At 45.7% G+C, this 25,410-nt stretch overlaps 1 protein-coding gene and 1 long non-coding RNA gene across 2 annotated transcripts in view; one reads left to right on the forward strand and one right to left on the reverse strand.

Moving 5' to 3' along the window:
• LOC135898157 (uncharacterized) overlaps window positions 1–25,410 on the reverse strand; it is a 121,626-nt gene that overhangs the window by 9,337 nt on the left and 86,879 nt on the right. The window contains exon 12 of the mRNA XM_065426941.2: window positions 18,136–18,231. Coding sequence (XP_065283013.1) covers window positions 18,136–18,231 — 96 coding nt within the window. The remainder of the gene's footprint in view (window positions 1–18,135; window positions 18,232–25,410) is intronic.
• LOC135899079 (uncharacterized) lies at window positions 714–8,151 on the forward strand. The gene is made up of 4 exons (XR_010563525.2): window positions 714–1,133; window positions 2,129–2,233; window positions 5,114–5,258; window positions 8,042–8,151. It is a non-coding gene; the product is annotated as an uncharacterized lncRNA (long non-coding RNA).

Below are 25,410 nucleotides of genomic sequence, written 5' to 3' on the forward strand. Positions count from 1 at the left end.
CCGTTGTCTATTTCTGAATTTCTTATTAAATATGGATATCGTTACAGCAAAATTGATGTTCTAGCATTCCACGATGTACCTGTCGATGGTAACAACACTTTTGCGCATATAGAGATACGGCAGTTGATGCGACCGGTGAAGTGAAAGCGCATCTTGGCTTTTAAAATGTAAACAGCAACCCAGAGAGAGATTTATATTGCTAACCTAGTCGAGGTGTGCGCGTGTTCGGCGTGGTGCGGTGGTAAGATGCTTGCCTGGGAATCGTGAGGTCCGCAGTTCAAATCCTGTGCGAAAGCTTTTTTTTTCTACTTTCTTTTTTTTGTATTAATAATTTTTCTTAACCTTAAAGAGGTCTCTGTCAATTTTTAATCAAATATATTGATCAGAAGCTACAGAATTTTCGACTACAAGACGTCACACTACAGAGAACAGAACGACAGTCACAACTCACAACGTCCCAAAATACGACAGACTGAAAATTTCCTGTTGTGTTATTCAAGTGGGTGGGACGTCTATACGGCGTATACGCACATTGCTGTCCTCTCTATTAAAAGCAACGTTGCTGAAACACGTCGTACAAGACGCTGTACGACTCGCATAACATCGAAATACAACGCCGTCACCATCCATGAGATCACCGAAAGCACGGTCGCTTTCGGTGGCGGCCTACAGATGGCAGCACAGGTAGCGCCGGTAAAGTTACAGGTGATATTATTTTGCCGTCTTCAGCCTTAGCTACATGTGAGTGTGCGCTGCATTGACGCCGTCCGATGCAGTTGTTTAATCGTGTGTACGCTGTGCCGAGAGTAATTGTGGTGCATTTTGTATTCATTGAGAATCACAAAACCCCTGGGACCGCGTAATGTAGCCCGCAGTATCCTTCGTGTGGTGCGCCGATGTCGAAGGTATGAGCCTTCGCCACTTTCTTTGTTCCGGGCTCACGAAAAGGATCTCCTCCTCTGGCACTCTCGCATCGTATCACACTGTACGGAAGAATTTGGTGAAAATTGTGCTCTTACGTCCTGTAGTTGATCCGCAATTCAACAGTGTGTGCGCCGGAAGGACCGTTGGTGCAGTCGATGCCGCGGCACCTGTGACGCTAAAAGGAGCGTTTTCCGAGTACGCCTAGAAAGGTAAGTCCGGCGCTTGCGCGCATTCTTCCTGTCTCTGGTTCGTGAAGTGTGCGTTCTTGTACGTATCGCAAGATCCGTACAACAACCGAATCCGAATGAGTAAAGCAGCAAGAATTATAAATGTGCTTTTCAAATGGTTGTTCTTCATGTCGCAGTGCACATTTAGCAAAAAGTTCCATGGAAATTGCCCTAAAACGTATTCATGTTACCAACAGCTCTATCTGTGGTTTATTTACTTTCACCTATGAAGCACGCTAGCGCGGGTGGTTCTTTGATCTAAATGGGCACAAAAATTCAAGCAAAGAAAGTTACTGTTTGTGTACGTAATTTTTCACTGAGAAATGGTATAGGCATTTCCAGAAGTAGTACGTCGATGTGTCGTCTTCACAGCTAACAGCTGCGCGAGATAGCACCCGATTTCTTCGTCGACGCATGGCCAGATTTTCAGCTTGTATGGAAATTCGTCTGTTTATAGAGTGTCGTCAGATGACGTGTATTAGTGTTCTGTGTGTTTTCGTGTACTTGTAAAGGGTTCCGAACTTGCAGAGAAGCCGAAATTACAAAAGCAATGTTTCTTTTTAATCGAAAAATCTTTCTCTTTTCTGTATTGTCTCTCCAGAAAAAGAGGTGGTCTGTTGAAATTTTGAGCGCATCGTCCTTTGGGAGCAGTGCTTTGTTGCGCCGCATAAACAAATTAGGTTTTGGAACGCTTTTCATGTCCTAAGGAATTTTTTGATAGTACAACTCACATTTCACGTTATACAGCTGTACGTTTGTGTGAACCTTTTCATAGTAGATTCATGTTTGCTACATTTCGATTTACGTGTTATTTAACCGCCTGTGATGTTACGGTCAGATATTTGCACAACCAGTTGCAGCTTCATGTAACTGGTTGTATGAGACTTTTTTTTCAAAATATGACGTGATCTTTTTATATCACAAGTTTGCAGTTGGTTGCAGGGATTACAATAAATTAGGCATTTATTATTGTTTAGGGATGACAAGATTTTGTGAACCAGAGGCACCTCCACATATGCACCTGCGGCACTTCTGCAGCCTCAACAGCACGGCAAAGTACCTGATGAGCATGCTGTGACAAGGTGCGTGCAAAGCAGTTGCTGCCACTTACACGAGCTGCAGATTTTGTTGGTATCATCCATGTTTGGAAACTCTCCTGAATTTTTCGTGGGTTTACAAATGTGGGCTCATTTTACAATTTTATGAATGTCACTTTAGAAAGACAATGAAGTTGTGTAGGTTAAGATGTTTTAAAGCTGTTGAGAGATTAAGGGCATGACATTGTTAAAATGCATGTAAAAAATAAATTGTAATGGTACTGGTTTATTATTAGCGATGCAATATCTCTAACGAGAACATCAGAGGGGCACTTGCTTTAGGGAAGTTTGGTCAGATAAATTCATGGAGCAGCGTAAAGCGGCAGCAGCAAACACGCTGAAAAAGCTCTGTAATCTAAAAAAAGAAAACAAAGTTGTCAGTTACTGGTTTCAAGTTCGCTGCTGCTTTTTGTGCTGCACTACAAGTTAAATAATGGTTGATAATGTGTGTGTTACGTAATAGTTCTGCGCAAACACACGAGGTGGAGAGAAGTAATTATTGAAGGGAAAATCAGACATCCGCCCGCTCATAGCATTTGCTACAAAGGAAAGCCGCACAGTTGAAGAAAAATTCGTCCTGGTCCGGGACTCGAACCCCGGACTACCACCTTTCCGATGCAGCCACTCTACCATCTGAGATAACCAGGTGGCTAGCACATGGCAGGGCGAAGTCGAATTAGTTGACAACGCGAAGCAAAGGCAAGGGTTTGACGTAATATTTTTTCCCCTTTATTAATTACCTCTCTACACCTTACGCGTTTCCGCAGAACTATTACGTCAGACCCTTGCCTTTGCTTCATGTTGTCGACAAATTCGAATTCGCCCGGCCATCTGCTAGCCGCCTGGTTATCTTAGATTGTAAAGCGGCTGTCCCGGAAAGACAGTGGTCCCGGACCTGGACGGTTTCTTTTTTTCAACTGTGAGGCTTTCCTTTCGAGGAATCCGTACGGGTTTCTTTTGTAGCAATTGCTGCGAGTGGGTGGATGTGCGATTTTCCCTTTATTAATAATGTGTGTGAGTATGCAACAATGCGGGTGCTGAGAGCAAGCTTTAAAATAATGTGTGCTATGTCCCCGACAAAGAATTTAGTGTCTGCAGCATTTTTACAAAATATTATGTTCACAGGTTGGCAGGTATGACATAATGTACAACGATAATGTACAACACTTTTGCTGTAGATGCCATATTCATAACGTCCATTTTCTGTCTACTTGAATCGTATATTTAGAATTTGGCCCACCTTCAGTTTGATCAAGTTACATAGGTAGCCCCCTCTGAGGTAAATATAATTAGGGGCTATTGTAGATAAGCATGATATACCTACTCACTGTATTGTGACATATATTTTTAGGGACTGTGTTGTGAGGCATGCATATCCTTTTACCTGTATGTCTTGCTGTAGGTTGCCCGACAAAAGCATAAATGCTCTGCCCACCTTTATTATTGTGCTTTCATGTAGAATTCTAACATCTGTGCCCACATAGACTCCATGTTCTTAATTACATTTTTCTAAGTATTCACTGTTGTGCATTCCATTATTGTGTTACATTACTGTAACAAAACACTTCAAACAAACAACTTCAAAACAAAAAGCCACGAAAGGTGGCTTAAAAGTGTATGATGCTTGGAATTCTACATTCCATCCCCTAAAGCGCTACCAGTAGTAAAATATTCCTAATTGTCTTTTTATAATAATATTTAAGGTTTTACATGCCAAAACCACTTTCTGATTATGAGGCACGCCGTAGTGGAGGACTCCGGAAATTTTGACCACCTGGGGTTCTTTACCGTGCACCTAAATCTAAGTACACGGGTGTTTTCGCATTTCGCCCCCATCGGAATGCGGCCACCGTGGCCCGGATTCGATCCCGCGACCTCGTGCTCAGCAGCCCGACACCATAGCCACTGAGCAACCACGGCGGGTTAATTGTCTTTTTTTATAAGCTAGCTGCCAGATACATAGTCTCATTATGAGAGTATGTTATTTTTTTTTTCTTTGGTCTGACTTGTTTTGTTGAATGTTCTCCTTGTTAGTTGAGAATTTGTTTTCTTGCCACCGCATGCAATTCTCCAACTGGAGCCTATGAGCTATGTGTATAATAAATAAGTAAATTCCTAAAGCATGCAACAAACCATGCAGCATAGCATTTAAATGTTGCCAGTTTATAATGCTTCTTGAGTGCAGCGCAGCATGGAGCTTGAGGCTGATCTCTTCATATGTAAAAAAAATGGCAGGTTATGAAAATGTGGTCCTACAAACTGCTGGTTACGTATGTTAGTCAGCCTGTTGCAGTGGTCACAAGTGAGAATGTAACCAAAAGCTGGGCGTGCTCGGCCATTTTGCATATGGCATAAGATAAAGCTTCACCTCTGCTATTGCTTCTCTTATAATAATGGCCTCCGAGTATACATGCCGAGTTATGCTTCTGGGGACACTTATTAGTTAACCTTATCAGGTAATACCATTAGCCTTATGGGTGCTATAATGTTGCAGTGCCTGCAGGATGGCCAGCATTACAATACACATTAAAATTATTGCACAAGTCATGCAATGGTATCGGGATTGGCCCACCAAGTGACACCCTTTAATTACACTATACCTGAGATCAGCCCAGCTCACTCAGTCAGGGAGACATCCATGCATAAGGGGAGGGGTATAGCAAATAGAGGGCGTTTGATTGATCTTTCTCACATAGATAGCTCATACATATCTTTCTTAAATTGGATGCTTTGTTGCTCAAAGTGAAGTTACTTATGTGCATAATGTCAGCATTTCGATCCTATTTATGCCTAACGAAAGTTGCTTTGTTCAGCGTCACTTTTTATATTGTTTCGCTTGTGATTCTAAGCTCACTTGTTTTATAGCTGCTATAGGTATGGCTGGACCTGGAGAAGGAGTGTAAGCAGACCATGCTATGTTGCTGATCTGCGCTGATCTCCACATCCAAGTTGGTCCCGCGACAGTTGGGCGCCATTGTGCCTTGCTTCATTGACAAGGTGATATAATATGGTGAGCTTGTACTTTAATATCGGTATTGAAAATTATGTTAAGGAAAAAAGACAAGGATTGGTCTTTATGATAGATACACTCATGTTCTTTCTTTAAGGCGTTCTTTTGACACTGTTCTGCATGGACATATTTTTAGAGAATTACAACAGTCCTTTATTGCAAAGTGCCATGGCGCTAGTTTATGCGTTAAACTAGTGCTCTTTCACTAAAAAAAGCCGTATTTAGCACGCAATTCACAAGGAAAGAGAGGAGGCAACAGGACAGAGTGCTACTAACAGTTCAGTATTATAGCTCGCACAGTAATATTGTGCAAAAGGTGAAAGGGGGGAGAATAGATCTGAATACATATTGTTTGCACAGAAACAAAAAGGACGCATCACATGGTGAGTGTGACACTTGTTTTACATTGATATGAAGCAGTCTCACTGCCTAGTAATTCTCTGCATGGGGAGCTAGTGCTAGGTTCCTCGTCATACATATAAGAAAAGCCTCAGATATCTCTCCAGCGCTTTTGTCTTTATATTTTGTCACGATCAAGCAGCTTTCAAACATAGGTGCATGTGCACCGAGAGTAGTGCACTACCACTGCTAACTGACCCACGCATCAAGTTTGCTTGGTCACGCTGCCAGTCATTTATACATTGGCCGGTTTATCCGATGCAGCCTCTACTGCACGAAATGGTATGTGATAGACACTGCACCTGTGTACTGTACGTGCTTTCTTACATGATTTTTTTTTTCAGAGATAGTGATGCAGGCTTTTTCATTATTTACATGCCTACACAACAAGCCAAGCATTATCTGTGCTTAGAAAGAATTGTAGGAAAATCCAGCATGAGGCAACTGTTCTCAGCACGAAACAAACTTGATTCGTTGGTTTTCGTTCATTATTGCGATCACACTAAGGCAGACAAGCTTGTAGGCTGTGCTTCTGCAATTTGTACAGCACACTGACAGCACTGGTGTGGGCCTCATCTGTGGGCTGACTGATGGCACCTTCTACGGCGCAGACCACTTGTGTTGGGCGAGGCACCAATGTTGACGTTTGTTCCCTTGTGCAAAACAGCAGTCCTAGGTTTAGAGTAGTTGTAGGAAGACAAGGTAAACATAACTTCCATGGCTTGAGTGGGCTCATTTCTCTTGGGGCATCTAGCTTTTTTTCTTGCAACTGTGCAGAGGTGCTTCCCTAGAGTCAGCATGAAAATGGCATAGAGTTGTGCATTTGGGAACTCCTGAACAATGATCTGCCATAGTTAGGGCCTTGCGAAAATGCACTGTCTACCAAGTGGTAGAAGGTGCATTATTCAGCCACTGATTTCCTGTTGGCATGATTGCACTCATGCTGTCAGTAATTTCTTGGCTTGCCGAATTATCTTGAGGCCCCACGCTGATGATGCTGCCGATTTCTTCATGTGCAGATTTTCAGGATGAGGTTTTTGCTTTGCAAACGTTGTTGAAAGGTAGGTGGTGCTTACAGGTAGCTATTCTAAATATTAGTGAAATGAATTGGCCCATCTTGCTTCGTCAAACATCGTCACGCCGACATCAGTTGCACAAACAAAAAACCTGGCCTACTTGCAGCGTCGTGCACGAAGAAACAAACAAATCAGCTGCTGGATTGTCTTGACATTGCATACTAAGCTGAGACCGGAACTGCTGTAGCTACAAACCAGGCAGAAACGATGATGATGAGCAGGGATTTGCAGTAGCGCCACTTCGTGGGGCAGCAAGGAGGCTCCGTTCAAAACAAAAATGGCGTTCAGCAAGTAGAACCATGCAACGGTCAGAGTCGGTGCATGGTGCTCTCGATCAAGTTGGCTCAAGGATTGTCCGAAAAATCAGACGAGAGGTTGCAAGGCGTCCGAATTTTTGGAAGTTGTTATACATTATGGTTCATGGGGAGAATGGCGATGCTGTGAAGCAGACCGAGTAATCATGTCCGGAAAATCAGTCGGCGACTGTACCTATACCTATGTGTCTATGTATACCTAGTTGCAACAGTGTTTGCTATGATCTATGCCAGAATTGCTGTTGCCCATAGATGCACAACATGTCGGGTGTCAAATTGTTAAATACCTTGCAAAAGTGATCTACGCCAAAATACCGCTTCTGCTATGTTTCGCTATTGCAAGAAATTTAGCGGCTGCTGGCACCTACCTTAAAAGGCTTTATATGGTCTTCGCATGGCCAGGGCCTTCTACTTTTGTGAGTTTGCTTATCTCGAAATTTACCCCGGTTTTTATAACTTGAAGTTGGTGGGATCCCTAGTCTCCTTTAACGTGTACCCAATAGAGCTTACATAGGGGTTTTGGCATTTCCCTGCCATCTAAATGCAGCCATTGTGGCCAGGATTCAATCCCATGCCCTCTGCCTGAGCAGCGCAATGTCAAAGCCAGTACACTGCGGTATTTTGCTGGCAGAAGGGTTTAGTTTCTGAATAATTTATTATCTCAACCTGTCGGTGTTGTTTTTAAAAGTATTTCATGTTTGTATTCTGTTGCTTCAATACTAGTAGTTATTGTTAATCAAACGATGTGTCCATCTTTTTCCTATAAGACTTGCTTCAATCGCCTGCTAATTATGACAGCTTATTCTCCCACAGTAATCCATGTTCCCTTGAAACATCGGCAGTGCATGAAACCACATATTTTTCAATAAGATTTATTCATTATCTTTTATGACCGGAATGCTGAACCTTTCTTATCTGTGAGAACATAGGCAAATTTGCCTATGTGCTAACCTGTTGCATGAGTCAAGATAAATTATTGGCTTTACTTTTTCAGGTGCCCTGCTCGCTCTCACCCAAGCAACCCACTCCAGCGGTCTTCTCTCGGCAGACTGGATGCATCGAAATACCATTAGAAGGTCCAATAAACAGTGCTTGGGACATTTATGACATGCTTTTATTTAAGCCGGAGGACTTCAGGCTTAATGAAAGCTCAAGTGGGTGTACAGAAATACCTACGTAAAGTATACTTGTCTTTTTCACTTACAAGTACATGCCAATACTTTGCCTGACATTTTTCACCCCAAAATTACGCTTTACTGTGGATTTGTGAACAAACCATTACAGCAAAAAGCACTGCATTAAGACGAGTACAAGTAATCGAACATATACTAAACTTGCAAGAATTACATTTGCATACTTGTAGTAAATATGAAAATGAGGTACAATCTTCTTCAGGGTGCATTTTCTTGTAGGTCATACATAGAGAACGTACTCGTGGGTCATACAAAACTTGTTCATGATGTATCACATCAGTGTTGGTAGTGCTAATCAATTTATGCCAAAAATTGTGTTCATCTTCGTATCAAGCAATGTACCAGGCAAACCTACATATGAAAGTGGCATTCTTGTTGCGAACCTAATGCAGATCTACTTCTCTTCAATGCTGATCGCAAATACACAAGTGTACAAAATAGGTGTAAAGAGTACATTATATTAAGCAACATCAATCCATTCTGAAAGGACCTGGTATGGATGTAGCAAAAAATAGGTCTGAACAGGGCCAAACAGGTCTGGGTTAGATAGGACGGGATTAAACGGGTCAGGATTAAACAGGATTCAAACGGGTCAGGATTAAACAGGATTTAAACGGGTCAGGTTTAAACAGGATTTAAACGGGTCAGGTTTAAACGGGAATAAACGGGATTTAAACAGGTCAGGACTGAACAGGATCAAACGGGGTCCCGTTCCATAACCCTATTTGATGAAACCCGTTTGAAAACAAATAGGATTTTTTAGTAGGGAGCGAATACCAAATTATCATCAACTTTTCTGTAAATATATACGTGTTTGCCCAACGCCCTGAATATCGAAGCAGGCCTCACGTTTACTTAGCCTTCCACGAGGAAGCAGGATTCCACGTCTTCGAATTCCGAGTCGCAATAACGAATGACAGCGGTGGGACAATCTGCGCATTGCCTCGACTTCGACATGGTGAGTCCATGACCTTTTCTTCTTGAGAGTTGCCAGGCTTAACGTAGTTCTTCCTGGTAGCAAGGGTGTTAGAAACCTTGTTGAAAGATACCTTGCTTCAACACTTAATTCATTGAGAAACTTGTCGGCAAAAGAGAGGTAGCCGTGGATTAGAGGAAGTTGCGCCGAACAGACCTAAATGCGATATGCGGGGAATTGGGGATTGCTAGTGGGAAAGAGCTAAATAAGGTGGAGTTATCGATGCGAAAGAGCCAAGCGCTTGAGATCATGAGGAGATCATGGAGGCTTGTAAGGATATTGAGTACCAGAGAAAGCGAGAGCAGGATGGACACGACCACGAATGTGAAAGGGAAGAGTGCCAGATAAAGTGACAGCAGGAAGAAAGCAAAAGGGAAGAGCAGGAGTGAGCGCGACCGCAGAGAATGTGGATGGAGGAAATGGACAGGGAACTCCAGTATCTAAGGGTGCTCCAGGCACGGTCCAGGCTGCACGTATTCGAGGACGGCGAAAACATAGATAGCTTTATTGGGCAGCTGGACCATGACCAACTGTCGCTAGAATTGTCCGGGCTATTTCTCTGTAATGTGTCCTGTTGCTTGGCTCGCCTTTCCCACAAAAAACTTTCGGAATTACAATAAAGTAAAGAGTACACTAATCCGGCATTTCTGTATTCCTGGTGCGCGCGTGAGGCTTGCTTTTACCGAACACCCAGGAAATGCGTTGGTCGCGGATTCGAGCAAAGATGTACTGTTGCTGAACTGCGAAGCCCTCTGTCTGAAAAAGAAAATGCATGTTGTTTTTCGCCTAATGTGACATTTAGGCAGATGACAATTTTGCTTTTTTGACTTTTCCTCCACCTCGCCGTATTACACTAAACTGATCTGACATATTTTGTATCCGTCAGCTTCGAGTTGTCTATAAGTTAGCGTTGCGATCGGCCAGCCTCCTAGGTTGCTCGGGTGGGGGAGCAGCCGCCCGGATAACTGGTTGGCCTCGAGCTGGAATCTCGGCATGGAAAGAATTTTTCTCCACTGCAAAGCTTTATATCTGAGAAATCATGAGAGGTATTTCTGATCGCCTTGTGGTACACTCGGGTGGGTGAAAATATTTTTTTCCGTGACACTTGCTCTACTTCCAAGAATTTTGTCGAACCGATTTGCCATATTCAGATTGCCTTTTCTTCGAGTTGTAGAGTAATTGTCCTTGGCACAACGATCTTCTAGACATCTGGTTTGCTCAGATGGTAGAGCGATCTCTATGGAAAAGCGTTGGCCGATAGTTCGAATCCCCTACCAGTACGCAATTTATCTCATATGCGAAACCTTCTTCTCAGAAACGTGTACGAGTTTCGTTTATCGCTATGGGGAACATTGGGTTGAATGACAATTTTCTTGTCGTCACACTTACTCCATCTTGCGGAATTCTGCGGAACTGATTTTGCTATATGCAGAATCTCTATACGTCGCGCTGTAGAATACTTCGCATTCGGGCTGCAATTTGGCGCCCTGGACACACGTTGATCCTTCGTTCGAATCTAGAACCAGTACGAATTTTTCCTATGCTACGAAGCTATTCTGCTAAGAAACCGCTACAGGTTTCGATTGTCGCTTCGTGCAACATTTGGTTTAATGACAATTTCAATTTGGCGGCACTTCCTCCAACTTGTGGCATTCCGCAAAATTTATTTACAATATAGTGAAAATCTATACGTGGAGTCGTAGAATACTAAGCGTTGGCGGTGCGGTCTGCCAGCCCTCTTTTAATCTCAGAGGCTCGAGCGAGCACAATGGAAACGCGTTGGTCCCGGATTATAAACTAGGACGAGCAGCAATTTTTCCTGAACCACAATGCTTTTTCTGCTAAGAAACCCATACAGGTTTCATTTGTCACTTGGTGCGACAATTGGATGAATGGCAATTTTGACTTGATGACTCTTTATGCACTTTGAGAGAACTAATATTCCATATTGATGATACATATACGTCGGGTTGTCGAGTAAGTCGCACTGTGATTTTCAATCGCCTGGTTACCCCAGGAAGCAGGGCAAACACCCTGGGAGTGCTTCGGTGCCGTGTTTGAATTAGGACGTATTTTTTCCCATAACAGCGAAGCTTTCTTTCTAAGATACCGGTATGAATTTATATTGCAGCTTCGTGCTACGGTTGAGTAGATGTCAGTTTTCCTGTATGTGACATTCACTCGGAGTTGCGGGATTCCGCAGAACTGAACCGCGATTTTGTATCCATATGCTTGAGTTATCGATTAATTCACGCTGCGATCTGCTGGCTCCCTTATTAGCTCATTTGGTAGAGCGAACGCCTCGGAGAGACGTTGATTCCGGGCTCAAATCCCTGGAGCAGACTAACGTGTTCTGAGCTGCGGAGCTTTCTTGCTCCGATTAGCATGCGGGTTTCCTTCGCAGCTTCTGGCAAGATTTGGGTGGTTGAAAATATTCCGCTTCTTTAGACTTTCTCTACCTTGCGGAACTCTGCGACGCTGACCTGCTATATTGTATAAATATTGGCACAAAGATAACTAAGATAGGCTCACCGAAAAAGAAAAGCCTTCTTAAATGATGGCGGACACCGAAAAACCCAGCGCACAACTGCGCCCTTCGTCGCCTTCTATCCGGCGAACGGTGCCTGTAGTTGGCAGCTGGCTTCTGGCGATCAAGGCTCATAGTGGTGGCTTACTTCGCGTCATTACTCCCCGCGTGAAAAGCGATTGTCCCGGGCGCTGATCGGAGGGAGTAATGGCCGAAAGAGGGTGTGGGAGAGAGTTTATAACAAGGACACTTCTTCGCGGGCATAGTCTGGTTTTATCACTACTACGTGTACAATTTCGGCTCGTGTCCATCGTCGGCTTGAGCTCGTAGTTGTATTCTGAGCCACGACCTCGTAGTTCACGTCACCGATTCGCCTGACGATGTTGTACGGGTGAAAGTATCGACGGAGTAATTTTTCCGACAGCCCCTGTTCACGGATGGGTGTCCACACCCAAATGTCCCTTAGCCCACTGTTGTTATTGAGGCCGTCAGTACTCTGCTGGAGGCGGATGCGATTGTGAGCAAGCTGTTGCGTTTCTTCAGCTTTCTGGGCAAGGTCATGAGCATTGTTGCTGCTTGCTTCGTTGTCTACAGGGAGCATGGGGTCCAAAGGTGTCGTTACGGAGCACCCATAAATCAGTTCAAATGGTGTGAATAATGTGGTTTCCTGAACAGCCTCATTGTATGCGAATATCACGTATGCTAGAGTTTGGTCCCATAACTTGTGCTCTACGTCAACGTACATCGAGATCATATCGGCGATAGTTCTATTGAGGCACTCGGTAAGCCCATTACTTTGTGGGTGATAGGCCGTAGTTTTGCAATAATTAGTGTGGGTCATTGTGACGATCTCCTGCATTACGTCAGCAGTAAATGCAGCCCATCAATCGGTTATTAAGGCGGAAGGGGCCCCATGACGTAATACGATGTGATGTATAAAGAATCTGGCGAGTTTTGTGGAGGTTCCGCGGGGTACAAATTTTGTTTTTGCGTACAGCGTTTAGTAGTCCGTTGCGATGACTGTTCATTTGTTGCTTGCGGACGACGTAGGGAATGAACGGAGAAGATCCATTCCACCCTGTGGAAACGGTGCTGGACGGGGTTCCAGGGGTAACAGAAGACCAGAAAGTTTCAAAGACGGAACCTTGCGCCGCTGACAATCATCGCAGCTCCTCACGTAGCGCTGAAGGGAGGAGAACCGCTGTGGTCCGTAATACTTCTGTCGTATGCGCGCTAACGTCATGGCGAAGCCTAAGTGTTCGGTACACGGGTCGTCATGACACGCTTGCAGCACTTCTTCGTGCAGTGAAACTCGGCCGACGAGAAGGAATGTTTCTTGGTTGTTCTCGAAATTCTTTTTGTAGAGAACGTTCTTGCGGAGGCAGTAAGAAGTCAGGTTTCGTGACATCGGTCGTGGGGCAACGACGTCGGCTGCCTGGTTGAGGTTGAGGGGAAGCAATGCGTTGTCGGCACGTTGGATGTGAGCCATATCGACAGTTTCTACTACTACATACTCTAAATTACTTGGCTTCTGAGGTATAGGTACACGTGAGACGCAGCCGTAGTCGCGGTGCTTCTGTTCGAATCGATAAACGACTGTGACGTCATACTTTTGAAGGCGGCGGTTCCAACGAGCAAGGCAGCCTGAAGGGTCCCACACACTCGCAAGCCACAATGAGTGGTGATCACTTACTACTCGAAAAAGTCGGCCGCACAGTTAAGGTCGGAACTTGCCGATGACCCAAACAATGGCGAGACACTCATTTTCAGTCATGGAATAGCTGACTTCCACCTTTGTCAGGCTGCGGTTTCCGTAAGCTTCTTTGGCGTCATCTTGCCACTGGATGAGTATGGGCACTTAACCTCACGTTGCTGGCATCTGTGTGGATTTCTGTCAGCCTTGTCGTCGAACTGCCCGAGTACGGGTGCTGTTTGCATTCGCTTCTGCAATTCTTTAACAGCTGCTTGTTGCTCGTCCGTCCACTCGAAGGGTACATCTTGGCGTGTTATTCTCGTTAATGATTCATGAATTCAATATTCTTCCACAAACGACAGTAGTAAGTGCTGAGACCTAAACAGCGTTGAATTGCCTTCTTATCACTTGGACGCGGGAACTCAGCGACGGTAGCCATCTTCTCACGGTCGGGCCGAACACCGCGGGGGCTCACTACGTGTCTGAGAAACTAGAGCTCCAGAAACCCAAACGGGCATTTCTCAGGCTTGATAGTCATATTTTCTTGGTTGACTGCGATAAGTACGTGCTGAAGTGGTTCCACATGTTCATCAAACATTCTCGAAGACACCCCAACGTCAGCTAAGTAGATTGAGCACGCCTGCCATTTTGGTCCAGAAAGAACAATATCCATCATCCGCTGAAATGTGGCAGGTACGGAACACAGGCCCCATGCGAGGACTTTAAATTCATATAAGCCATCAGGCTTCACAAATGCTGCTTTCTCGCGGTCGCGCCTATGTACTTTGATATGCCGGTACCATGACTTAAGATCCAAAGAGGTGAAAATTGGGCATGGCATATATGGTCTTGAGCCTCTTCGATCCGTTGCAGGGGATAAACGTGGTGTTTTTAGACACGGTGAAGCTGTCGATAGTCTAAACAGAAGCATACGGTATTGTTACGAATGTTGACAAACAAGGCGTGCTGACTCGTTCCTAAGAATGCGATATTTTTAACGTAGGTACGCCGTACTTTAGACACAGTAGAGTACCAGGCCGAAAAGTCATTGACATAGTCGAGCAGTTGCTGTTTCTGTTGTTCCGATAACCGGAGTTAATCTGAGTGTGATCACCTCTGGTTGACCGCTTCCAATGAATTAGGTCAAGCAATTTCGAGTGAGGCGACATCCGTGAGGGCAGAATTTTCATATAGGAAAGGGACAGCTGCGCTTTGCGGTAAGTGCTGATATTCATTGCTGAAGCTGCTGAGCAGGACTAAGGAGTGTCCCTTCTGAAGCTGGATGGGGTCCCACGCAATGCATATATTCCGTTCAAGCATTAAAGTAATGTTTGCCTCGGTTATCCCCTGAGAGCCGTCGAATGCGGCGCACGTTACCAGGGTCAGTAGGCTGCATCTTGGCGGTGCCTTCATCGAGTCATCGACGATGAGAAAGGTGTTTTAGGGGTGTTTCTCGTTGCCAGCGTCGCTTGGTATGAATTTTGCTCTATAGAACATCATACTCGACTTTTCCAGGTTAATTATGGCGCCATTTACCTGTTAAAAGTCCATGAGAAGCATCAAGTACTTCGAGCAACTGACCTGAATAATGAAGTTGACGAGCGTCAAGTACTTCTAGCAACTGACCAGAATGAAGATCCCGACGTACGCAAACCTGCGAATATGTACTCGAGCAGTGCACCTGCCCACTGAATTGAGTAGATGACCTCCAGCAGCACGAATCTGGGACCTAGTCCACGCTGTAAAAGGGTTCTTTAACTTTGACGCAAGCTCTCTACTCATAACCAAGCTGTTCGCACCATGTCAATTAAAGCGGTGACTTCTTCATCTTCTATGGTAATCAGTGCGTCTGACGTTACAACTTGTCGTTGATCAACGGAATGCGCCTGAACGTTGGTTCGTTGTCATCGCTATCGTTGTGACGGAGGATATTCGATGCACTCGGCGTCAGCGCACTCACATCCGGACACATTCAATAGACGTGATCAGTGCCTGCAATGAGAGCATATAGGCCTGAAGTCAGGAGCCCACTAGAAGTCGCTTTTGCCGGGCCTGGACTCCTCGATAGACGGTGGACTGCGACGCCTGAATGCTACTTCTATTGGTTCGGTGGGGTGTATGACGTTTGAGGGGTCGTACAACGACGTTCGTCGTACCGCGTCCGCATAAGTCATTCGGACTGGCTCCCGCCGTTGTGGTGCCTCCTAGCATTCTGGAGCTTGGATCACTTGCCGAATCGTCGCGTACTATCTCGGCCACAGAAATGTGCGCTGTGAGCGCGTCAGGGAACTTCAGTTTCTGTAGGTCTTCTCATTCGGTTCATTCGGCCCTCGAGATGGTTTCCCGAACTCATGGTAAGAGGATGTTCGAAAGTTCCACCACGTTGCAGTCGTACTGTCTATTACGCTGTCGAAGGGGGCTTTCCGTGGCTGTCGCTTCAGCGAGGAAGTCTGCATGTGTAGTGGGTGGATTTAGAATAAGCCCAGCAAAGACCTCTTGCTGGGCTCCTCGCGTTATAACGGAGCTTCTTTTCGACCTTCGAGGCATCCGCACGTCTGAAGAGCCGAGTCATGTCTTCAGTATTCCTGGTGTCGCCCTCATTGGGGGCTTCGAATCTTGCGTGTATTGCCAACTCGGCTCTCTCTTTCCTGCCCGTGTTGAAGTTTGTGGCGCTCAGCTGTCGTGGAAAGCAATGCCGCTTCATGGTTATGGAACCACGTCGTCCTAGAGTCTTGGAGAGCGAAGTACACGTTGCGCAGCTTGCGCTCTTCGTTCCATCCCTTGCATTCGGCGATCCACTCAAAATGGTCTAGCCAATCTTCTACGCCTTCAGTAGCATCTATGTGAATTGCAATCAGCGCCTGCGGCTAGCTGATGATGAACAGCAGCAGCAGCAGCCAGTGGACTCCGGTTCATTGTCCGGATAGGCTCCGGCAAAAGATCACGTGCAGGTTAGCCCACGTACGTGTATAGGGGCAATCTCTTTCAGGCTATTCACAGTAGACGCTTCAGGAGTACGCTGCGTCTCCGGTAGTGGTAGCATGTACCCCGCACTTCTGCCAATAATATGTCACGAAGATAACTGAACCCTTCGTCTTCGCTCTGGTGCTTGGAACTTGTAGCGGGTAGCATACTTTTCGTGTGTATATATATATATATATATATATATATATATATATATATATACACACACACATAATGCATGCAAACGAAGTAGCCCAAGTCGTTGTATTACAGCCACTCTCTGGCCTCGTTATTCGTTTCTTTACCTGGCAATTACCTCCTTCGTGAGATTGCTTCCGTATTCTATAGATTTGAGGACAGATGTGCCTCAAAATATCAGTTTTCATTTAAAATAGTTTTTACGTAGTAATCTAAAAATTATGCTTTGACGGAATGTTTTGAGACCGAGAAATTGATGGCGCCCTTCCCAAGTACAGGCATTCAAAAAATATAAAATAGACAGGGTGCATCTGTACACTACATTTCTGGGTAGACGCATTACAGCCGATTTTTACAACAAAAACTTTGTTTTAGATAATGAGACAGCCTGCTTTAAATACAATCGAGCCTTCGTGGACACCGCATCAGCTCAATCTCCAATATTTAGAAGAGCCCAGACGAAGCCTATGCTTCTTTCATATGTGAGGTTACCAAGCAAGAACCTTTGATGTTTATGTGTTCGGAGCAAACAGAAAATTGACTGAGTTCCTCAGCATCAAGCTTTGCTTGTTGGGGTTCCAAACAATTTCTTCGCACACTATTCGCTTACTGTTGTGGAGATGACCTCCTGTAAATCCTTACTGGCTTTCAACAACCACAACAATGACTTTGGAGAGCTTCTGCAGGTGTGAGGCGTCCTACTGGATTTTGGCTTGATCACCATCACCTGAGAGAAGTTTAAAATATTCCGTGGAGCATGCATATCTGAAACTAACTGTGCCATCACAGTGCATCAGAAAACTTCCACCCGGAGTAAGAAGCTTGCAAGGGATCCGAGGGTAAAGCTTAGGCAACAGGAAAAATTGAACGTTTACTGTCTCCTCGAAAAGCGATTCTCAATTTCTTTTCACATTTCATGCCTATTGATATGGAAATTATTTGAAAAAGTAAAAAGAATATTCAGAAATATTCCAGTTGAATTCAAATTTGTTTATCCTTCAGGAATTTTTACTTCTTGTGCACAATTTTTCTTTGCCTAATGTATCGATCACCGCTTAACATATTAAGCACTTGGTTAAAGATGAGTCAAATGCAAGTAACTGGTTACTATACTTTGCAGATTATTTGGTCATGGGCATTTCATTATAACAATGTATAATATTATTGATAGCTAAAGTCCAGAATAATTCTTGAAGAAAGCTAAAATCTTGGAGAGCCACTGGCTACCGCCAAAAAGAGTAGTGGCAGCTCATAAACTAAGTTATAGCAATCGGCATTACAGAACGTCACATTCACCTACAGCGTCGTAAAAGTAAGGTTCCAGAGTCTCAACAACTTCAACAGTTACATTGACGAACTGTTCACCGCCACAAGCAGGAACAGGAACTCGAGGAGCAAGAAAAATTAGGGGCGTCTGAGTAGTGCCAATGCGGTGTCTGGCGACATTGCTGCAATGCTAATCTCATTAGTGTCCACAGTCATCCTCAGAAGGCGTGTGACAGAATGCTTCAGCAGAGAGTATACAGAGTGAACTTACCTTTTCAATGCTCCTCGTGTGCTTTGCATCACGCCTGTCGCTCTTCTTGTTGGGATTTTTATCTTTATCTTTGTCGGCTGGATTTTTCAGAGCCAGCTAGAAAAATTACAAAAAAAACTATTTTAACTGACTATCTCGACAGGTAATCTTAATCGACAGGGATCAGTTATTGTATGACAGGAGTGAAGACTGCATGCATTGGCATACCACTAGACGGGTGCACCTTCAGTCTTCCGGGAGGAGATGGCAGTAATTAACAATGATTTCAATTTCGTTAATTGCAGAAGATGACATTATAAGCTTGATTATTTATAAGAAGATCCGGAAGTTTATTAATGTTTTGTATATATATGAGCACAGATTGCATGGACGAATTTGAAAGGGATGACGTGTGCGCAGGCATGTCTAAATTGTCCACTATACGAAAGATAACATCTAGAATTGCAGCAGATAAATAGTGGTGGGTTGCCCTGCCTCGTTTTGGCATGTCTGAAGCGTGCTGACATAGTGGACATCATTTTACCCGCACACACACACACACACACACACAAATGTATATATATATATATATATATATATATATATATATATATATATATATATATATATATATATATATATATACATACATTGTCGCAGCACTGTGCGACTGAGGCAGATAAAGCAGAAGTAGAGTGTGCGCGCGTGATCTCGGGGTACTCTGCGCCGGCTAGGCCTGGCCTGTAGCTTCCATCTCGGACCTCGTTTCACCCTGTAAATAAACATCATTCGTAACATCTTTGGTGGACGTGCGGAGTAAATCTTGGGCGATCCTGGACGACCAAGCTCTACCACCTGTCCGACGGAGTAGGCGCTTGGCCGGTTTACGACCACAAGCAGCGGTCATGGCCAATTCCGGGGAAGGCAGCGACGACCCCACCTGTGGCGGTCCAGACAGCAATCACGCAGGTCAGGCTGGCTACAGCACACCGCTTCGAGAACCACCCACCTTTTCGGGGAAGGCGAACAAAGACGTCGACGACTGGCTTAAACACTACAACAGAGAGAGTCGCCACAATCACTGGAGCACTACGAAGCAGCTCGATAACGTGGTTTTTTTTCTCGCTTGAACCGTGCTTTTCTGGTTTTAAAATCACGAGAGCGTTCTGACAAGCTGGGACAATTTTGTAGAAGAATTCACCAAGTGCTTCGAGGACCCGATCTCTAAGAAAAAGAAGGCTGAGCAGACGCTTTCCCGACGAGCTCCATTACCTGGCGAAACGTGTATAACGTACATAGAGGCTCTTCTAAAATTATCCGGAGTCGTCAGCGCTACCATGACAGACGAAGACAAAGTAGGACATCTGCTCAAAGGAATCGCTGAAGATGTTTATAATTTTCCTATAACGAAGGAAGATCTTAGTACTCCGTCTGAGCTGAGGAAACACTGCCGGGCGTTTGAAACGCTGAAAATGAGAAGGATTGGACCAAAGTTTGGACGCTTTGACAACGTTACAACTATTGCAAGTGTGTCCGTCCCAACCCACGACGACACCTCCTCGGTGATTCGGCAAGTGGTTAAAGAAGAGCTTGAACGCCTTAAAGTTGTTGACGACGCTCATGTGTGCTATCAGTGTGCATTTGATCATCGCTCTCGTGTGCCGCCGGCCACCTGGGCACCTCAGAGTTACGGAGAACCTCGCAGGACCTATGCTAATCGTACGGAGAGCAGCAACTTGCCACCGCAACCGACAAGTCTGGGACGCCGACAAGATGCACCACAACGATTTGTTCCGCGGGCTCTTCCCTCCTACAACCAGCCTCAGAGTACGTTTCCACCCATAACACCCATGTCACCGGTGTAACCCGCGACAAGCCGCGACTCGCGCATTTGCTACATTTGCGGTGTGCCTGGACACACTGCTAGGTATTGCCACCGCCGCAAGCAGCGTGCTTCACGGTTTAATTCCTACACACCCTGCGTGCCCGCTGATGAGCCCTCGCCGTATTCCAGTTCCTTCCAGCCGCTGCAGCAGGGACGCGCGAACCGCAGTGACTCCCCCGTTTCCGATCGGAGCCTGACACCACCACCGACACGACAACGACGCTCTCCATCACCTCGTCATCGCTCGTTATCACCGCCGCCGCTGGGAAACTAGCAGGTGCGACCGACGGGGGTGAGGCCGCAATATGTTCATCTTCATCAAGAACCCCTTTTGTAAAATTGTTTAAAAACAAAGCGTGCGTTTTAGTTGACAATGTGAGTGTTTTTGCTTTAGTTAACACCGGGGAGGCAGTTTCTGGTATGAGCCTGTCCTTCAAAAATCGTCTTAGACAAAAAGTTATGTTTTCTTGGCATCGGAACGCTACCTTTCGTGGAGTTGGTGGGGAAATGTTACGCCCACTTGGGGTCTGTTTTGTTTCAGTTACAATAGGGGACCAAACATTTCGAAGTGAATTTACTGTGCTTGAACGTACAACGCATGACATTAATTTAGGAATTGATTTCTTGCGTGAGTGGGGGGCAACTTTGCATAGTGGAAGTGACGCGATTTCTCTTCGCCGCGACGCATGAACTTCAATGACAGATAGCACCAGTGATGCCGACGGCAAACTCTATCCAAAGTGCGCGAAATGCCAAGGTGTTGTGCAGTGTTTGCATCACGAATCTCAGCAAGAACAAATGAACGAGGGTCATGAGGTACAGCGAGCAGTACATCTGGTCCATCAGAGCTGATATTTTGCCGATTAAGAATGTCGTCATGGAGCCCAAACATTCTTGTTGGGCGACTTGACTCTACTTTTATTTGATTGGCTCAGTGGTGGAGGCGAGGCAGTCGTCATTTCGCTGCTCACTAACGGTCTCGCGAAAGTCAGAAATGGCAAGAATGCAAGCGTTAGCATTCTCTTTGCTGTTGTCAGGAAGTTTGACGTGATGACGAAACAAACAGTCAACGTCCAGATGTAAGCGGCTGGACTAGTACATTACAATGAACGAATGCTCCTGGAGTCTAAGTGTCAAGCGACAACGGCGACCACTCGGGTCTTTCAGTGACGATAGCAAGCACAGGGCATGGGTGTCCGTGGCGACAGTAAACAGGCGGCTAAACAAGTAAGGGTTGATTTTAGCCGCTGTCCATACTAGGGCGAGGCACTCGCGCTCACTGATAGAAAAAATTGCGCTTTTAAGGGAACAAGAGGTGATTGGCGAAGGCTATAACGCGCTAGACTCCATTTTGCTACTGGGCAAGGACAGCACCATGCCATGGCCACGGGTGTCTGCTCAAACTTGAGTTGGTGCAGATACATCAAGGTGGCCTAGTATCGGAGGTGTCGTTGGCTTTCTTCGGACAAGCCGGCGCCCTCGACACCCTCATCCGCTTGCTATGTGCTTGCTGAGAAGGTGATTCAATGGCCCCACAAACTCGGCAGAAGTTTTAATAAACTGATGAAAACTCGAGCATCAGCCCACCAAGCTCCGCACATCTTTTGCTCAGCAGGGTGCAGGAAAGGTCTTGACGGCGTGAATCTTGTCAAGATCAGGATGTATGCCGGTAGCACTGACGAGGTGGCCATGAACTTTCACTTCACGGTGACCAAAATGGAATTCAGAAGATTTAAGTTGAACACCAGTCTTCCTAAACACTTCAAGAATAGCGTCCAAGCAACTGATGTGGCTGTCAAACATAGGGGAATATACGCTGACATCGTCCAGATAACATAGGCACGTGGATTAGTTATAGCACCCAAAGAGAGAGTGCATCAGTCTTTCGAAAGTTGCTGAGACATTACAAAGTCCGAAAGAGGTAGCCCCAAAATTGTAAAGGCCGTCCGGTGTAATGAAAGTGGTCTTCTCATGTTCGAGTTCATCAACCATAATCTGCGAATAACCGGATCGCAGGTCGGTTGAAGAGAAGGATTTGGATCCGTGAAAGAAGTCAAGAGCGTCATCAATCCTCAGGAGATGGTACGCATCCCTTTTATGATCTAGTTCAGTTGGCGATAGTCAATAGAAAATCGCCAGCTGCCATCCTTATTCCTGACCAAAACAATCGGCGACACCCAAGGAGTCGAAAAGGGCTCAATTACACTTTTGCTTATCATCTTGTGTACTTCAGCTTGGATAGCTTGGCGTTATGCGTAAGACATGCGATGGGGACGTCGACAGGTAGGACTAGTATCACCAGTGTTAAGCTTATCGGTCACAACGAAAGTCTGTCCCAGTGGCCAATCCTCTAAGTCGAAGATATCGCGATAAATAAGGCAAGAAGACGCGGCAGACAACTGCAGCCTTTTTGGGAAGCCGGTCATGAGCGATCCTCTTTGAATATATGCGGGAATCTGACGCTGCGCAACTGGTCCGACAGCAGGTGGCTGCAAAAAAGGATAGAACATCCAATACGGAGACGGCGGTATGTCGATAGGAGAAATGTTGCCGAGCGACATGCCTCCCCGGATAACTTGCGCACTTGAACTGAAGTTTAAAATAGCAAGGAATACGCTGTTCTTGGTAACAGTCACAATGCTACGAGGCTCGGCAACGGTGCGCAGCAGGAGAAAATTGACATTATGAGTCACCACACAGCCACCGCCAGGAACGGATGCGAAGCACGTCAAAAACATACGCATGTTGGCTTGAGGCGGCAGCTGTATGAAATCTGCAGAACATAAACGAGGCTCAGCTTCTTTTGGAGGATGGCAGTGATTAGGCAGCTCGAGTTGGAGGAGGCAAGCACTGCAGTCAACCAGTGCCTAATGGTCCGATAAGAAGTCAAGGCCGAAGGTCTTCATGGGAACACCATTCGAGAACAGCAAATAAAACGGAAATGTTGAGAGTAGCAACAGTTATTCGGGCGTTTCTCCGGCTTGGTAGACCGAGCGTTGCTCCATAAGCAACCCGAATAGCACGAGATGCGCCAGGTGTAAGGACATCCTTCAAGCGGCAACGAAGACAGTTGTTCATCGCTGAGATGTGGGCTCCGGTATGAAAAAGCGCTGGAAAAGGCAGGATGGACCTAACCTCGCGTGCCCGAGCAAACAAGTGTTGGGCCCTCCCGCCTTGTCCTTTCCTTTATCTTCATCTTTTTCCCCCCACAAGCCTTTCTCCGTGCTGTGCTGTTGAGGTGGCCTCCTCAGAGAGACAGTGACGGCACAGCACTTATCTCTTCCATTCTATTTACGATTACTTCACATATACACACAAATACACCGTCAACGTCTACGTGGACTTCCAGGTCGGAATGACGGTGACGGGAAACGGGACTGGGGTGGCATGGATGAACCACGACGACTTTGCTGCCAACAGGACTGGTGACTGCTCGGCCACGGTGATCGACAACGCCATGCGGTTGTACCGTCAGTTCTGTGCAGGTTTGGCACGGCTTGCGGCTGGATATGACGCAAAACGCCATCTGGGTGAGGGCGCTTCGAGAAGGATATCGAATATCAGCGTTGCGACGCTATCGGGCGACGTGAGCAACGAGGCGACAAGCGAAGAAAATAGGTCAGACATTCGGTGTTTGTTCGGCTCTCCGCCATGTTGCGAAAACCTCGAGGGACCCATTGATTTTAAGTATACATGAGCGAAGGACGTTTGGTTTGCCAGGAACTGGTCACGGCTTAAACTGACTGCAAGCCGTTATTGGCTATTTTTTGCCGCACAATGGCGCGGAACAAGGTTAACCATAGGAATGCATATATAATTGACAGGTAGGTACAGAGACGCAAGACCAATGGTTTCTAGCTCACGGCTCACGGCACACAATCTTCATCAGCTGTTCTGAAGTGTGCTGTCACGCCGGGCAGTCTTGCCGGCCTTCACAGGATGATGTTGCAGCCTTGCAGTGATGCCTTGCATATAACTGGTAGATACTACGGCTTTTCACCTGCTCGAGACTCCTGCATTCTGTGATCACGTAATTATTCAAAATACAGTTCTTACGAAAGAGTAACCTGAAGGCTACAATGGCCATACCTTTTAAGACATGCCCGACGTTTCAAGACTCCGGCATTTCAGCGTGGGCCTTGTTGTACAGTGCGAGCTCGTCTTGTATATCAACGATGTAATCCTCGGTGGACATTTGAAGTCGTGATGCCAATCCTTTCTTTGCAATGACTTTCCGACCCAAACGTTTTCAGGAGACATCTCACAGATTTTGCTTGCATGTCCGCCTGTCTCGGAGTTCTCTTTCGTGATTTTGAAACCACATTCGTGCGGTTCCCGCCAAGTAAAAGATTATGGTCGCCAGCATCACTGACGGATTCCATCTGTTGCGATTGCTGACTCGCTCATATGTCTCCAGCCAATCATCGGTGTCGGCGCCATCGCTACCGCAGAAGGTTCCCGGATCACACGGAAGGGTGAGTACGAGAGTCGACACAGACGCCGTGGGCATTGTGGAACCAGGAACCGTCCCCTACGGCATCGCTGAAGAACCGAATCCACGGCCACTGCTGAGGTCTGTTCTGAGTCGTTACCATTATCAGTGTTTTGAGCAGTTAAACAGAGGAGCACACTCGCTACTATGTTCCAGTGGCCACCTAATGTAGTATATAGAAGAAACAAAAACTTAAGAAATTTTTTAGTCAGGGCGAGGACACAGAAGCCCAGCGTGCCCAAGGGTTGTCGACCATGTGGAAAACCTGCCTGCATGGTTTGTCGTCACATGAGAAGAGAAAATCTGAGGCATCAAACTCGTTCTGTGTATATAAAATTTGAGAAAATCTTCACTGTAATTCCAGTAACGTCGTGTACAGTATTCGGTGCCATGTTCCAGGATAAATGAGTTTCAACATTTGCAAGACAGATGATTTCGAAAGAAAATTGCACCGAAGGGAATACTTCCATGACCGCGCAACTGTGGAAGGGAGCTATGATTAGTTACCTGGACTTTCGGATAAACCATGGATACATGTTGAGCAGCACGACAAATATTCTTGCACATGTATATTTGCGTACAATAAAAAGGCAATAAAAAGAGTACGAGAGGCATCGATCCGTCCGCAGTAGCGTCTAAAAGGAGGAAGGGAAGCCTTTGGGAACTCTGCGCACAAGGGTGCTGTAGTGTTGGTAGGTGATCGGAGCGACTACATAGCCTTGGCTTTCAGCCTACTGCGGAACTCAAAATTTTATACACGGCATCCAAGGAATCTTACAGAGAAATCTGAACCGGAACTAAAGGAGGTTGTCACCACTGTGCTCAAACCAGGGAAGATAACCGATGCGTCATTGAAAGTGTTCATACTGAGAAACTATGTCGCCTGCCGCTTTTACTTACTAGCGAACATCTCCAAAAT

The sequence above is a fragment of the Dermacentor albipictus genome, chromosome 10, assembly GCF_038994185.2.
Source record: "Dermacentor albipictus isolate Rhodes 1998 colony chromosome 10, USDA_Dalb.pri_finalv2, whole genome shotgun sequence".
Classification (NCBI taxonomy): domain Eukaryota; kingdom Metazoa; phylum Arthropoda; class Arachnida; order Ixodida; family Ixodidae; genus Dermacentor; species Dermacentor albipictus.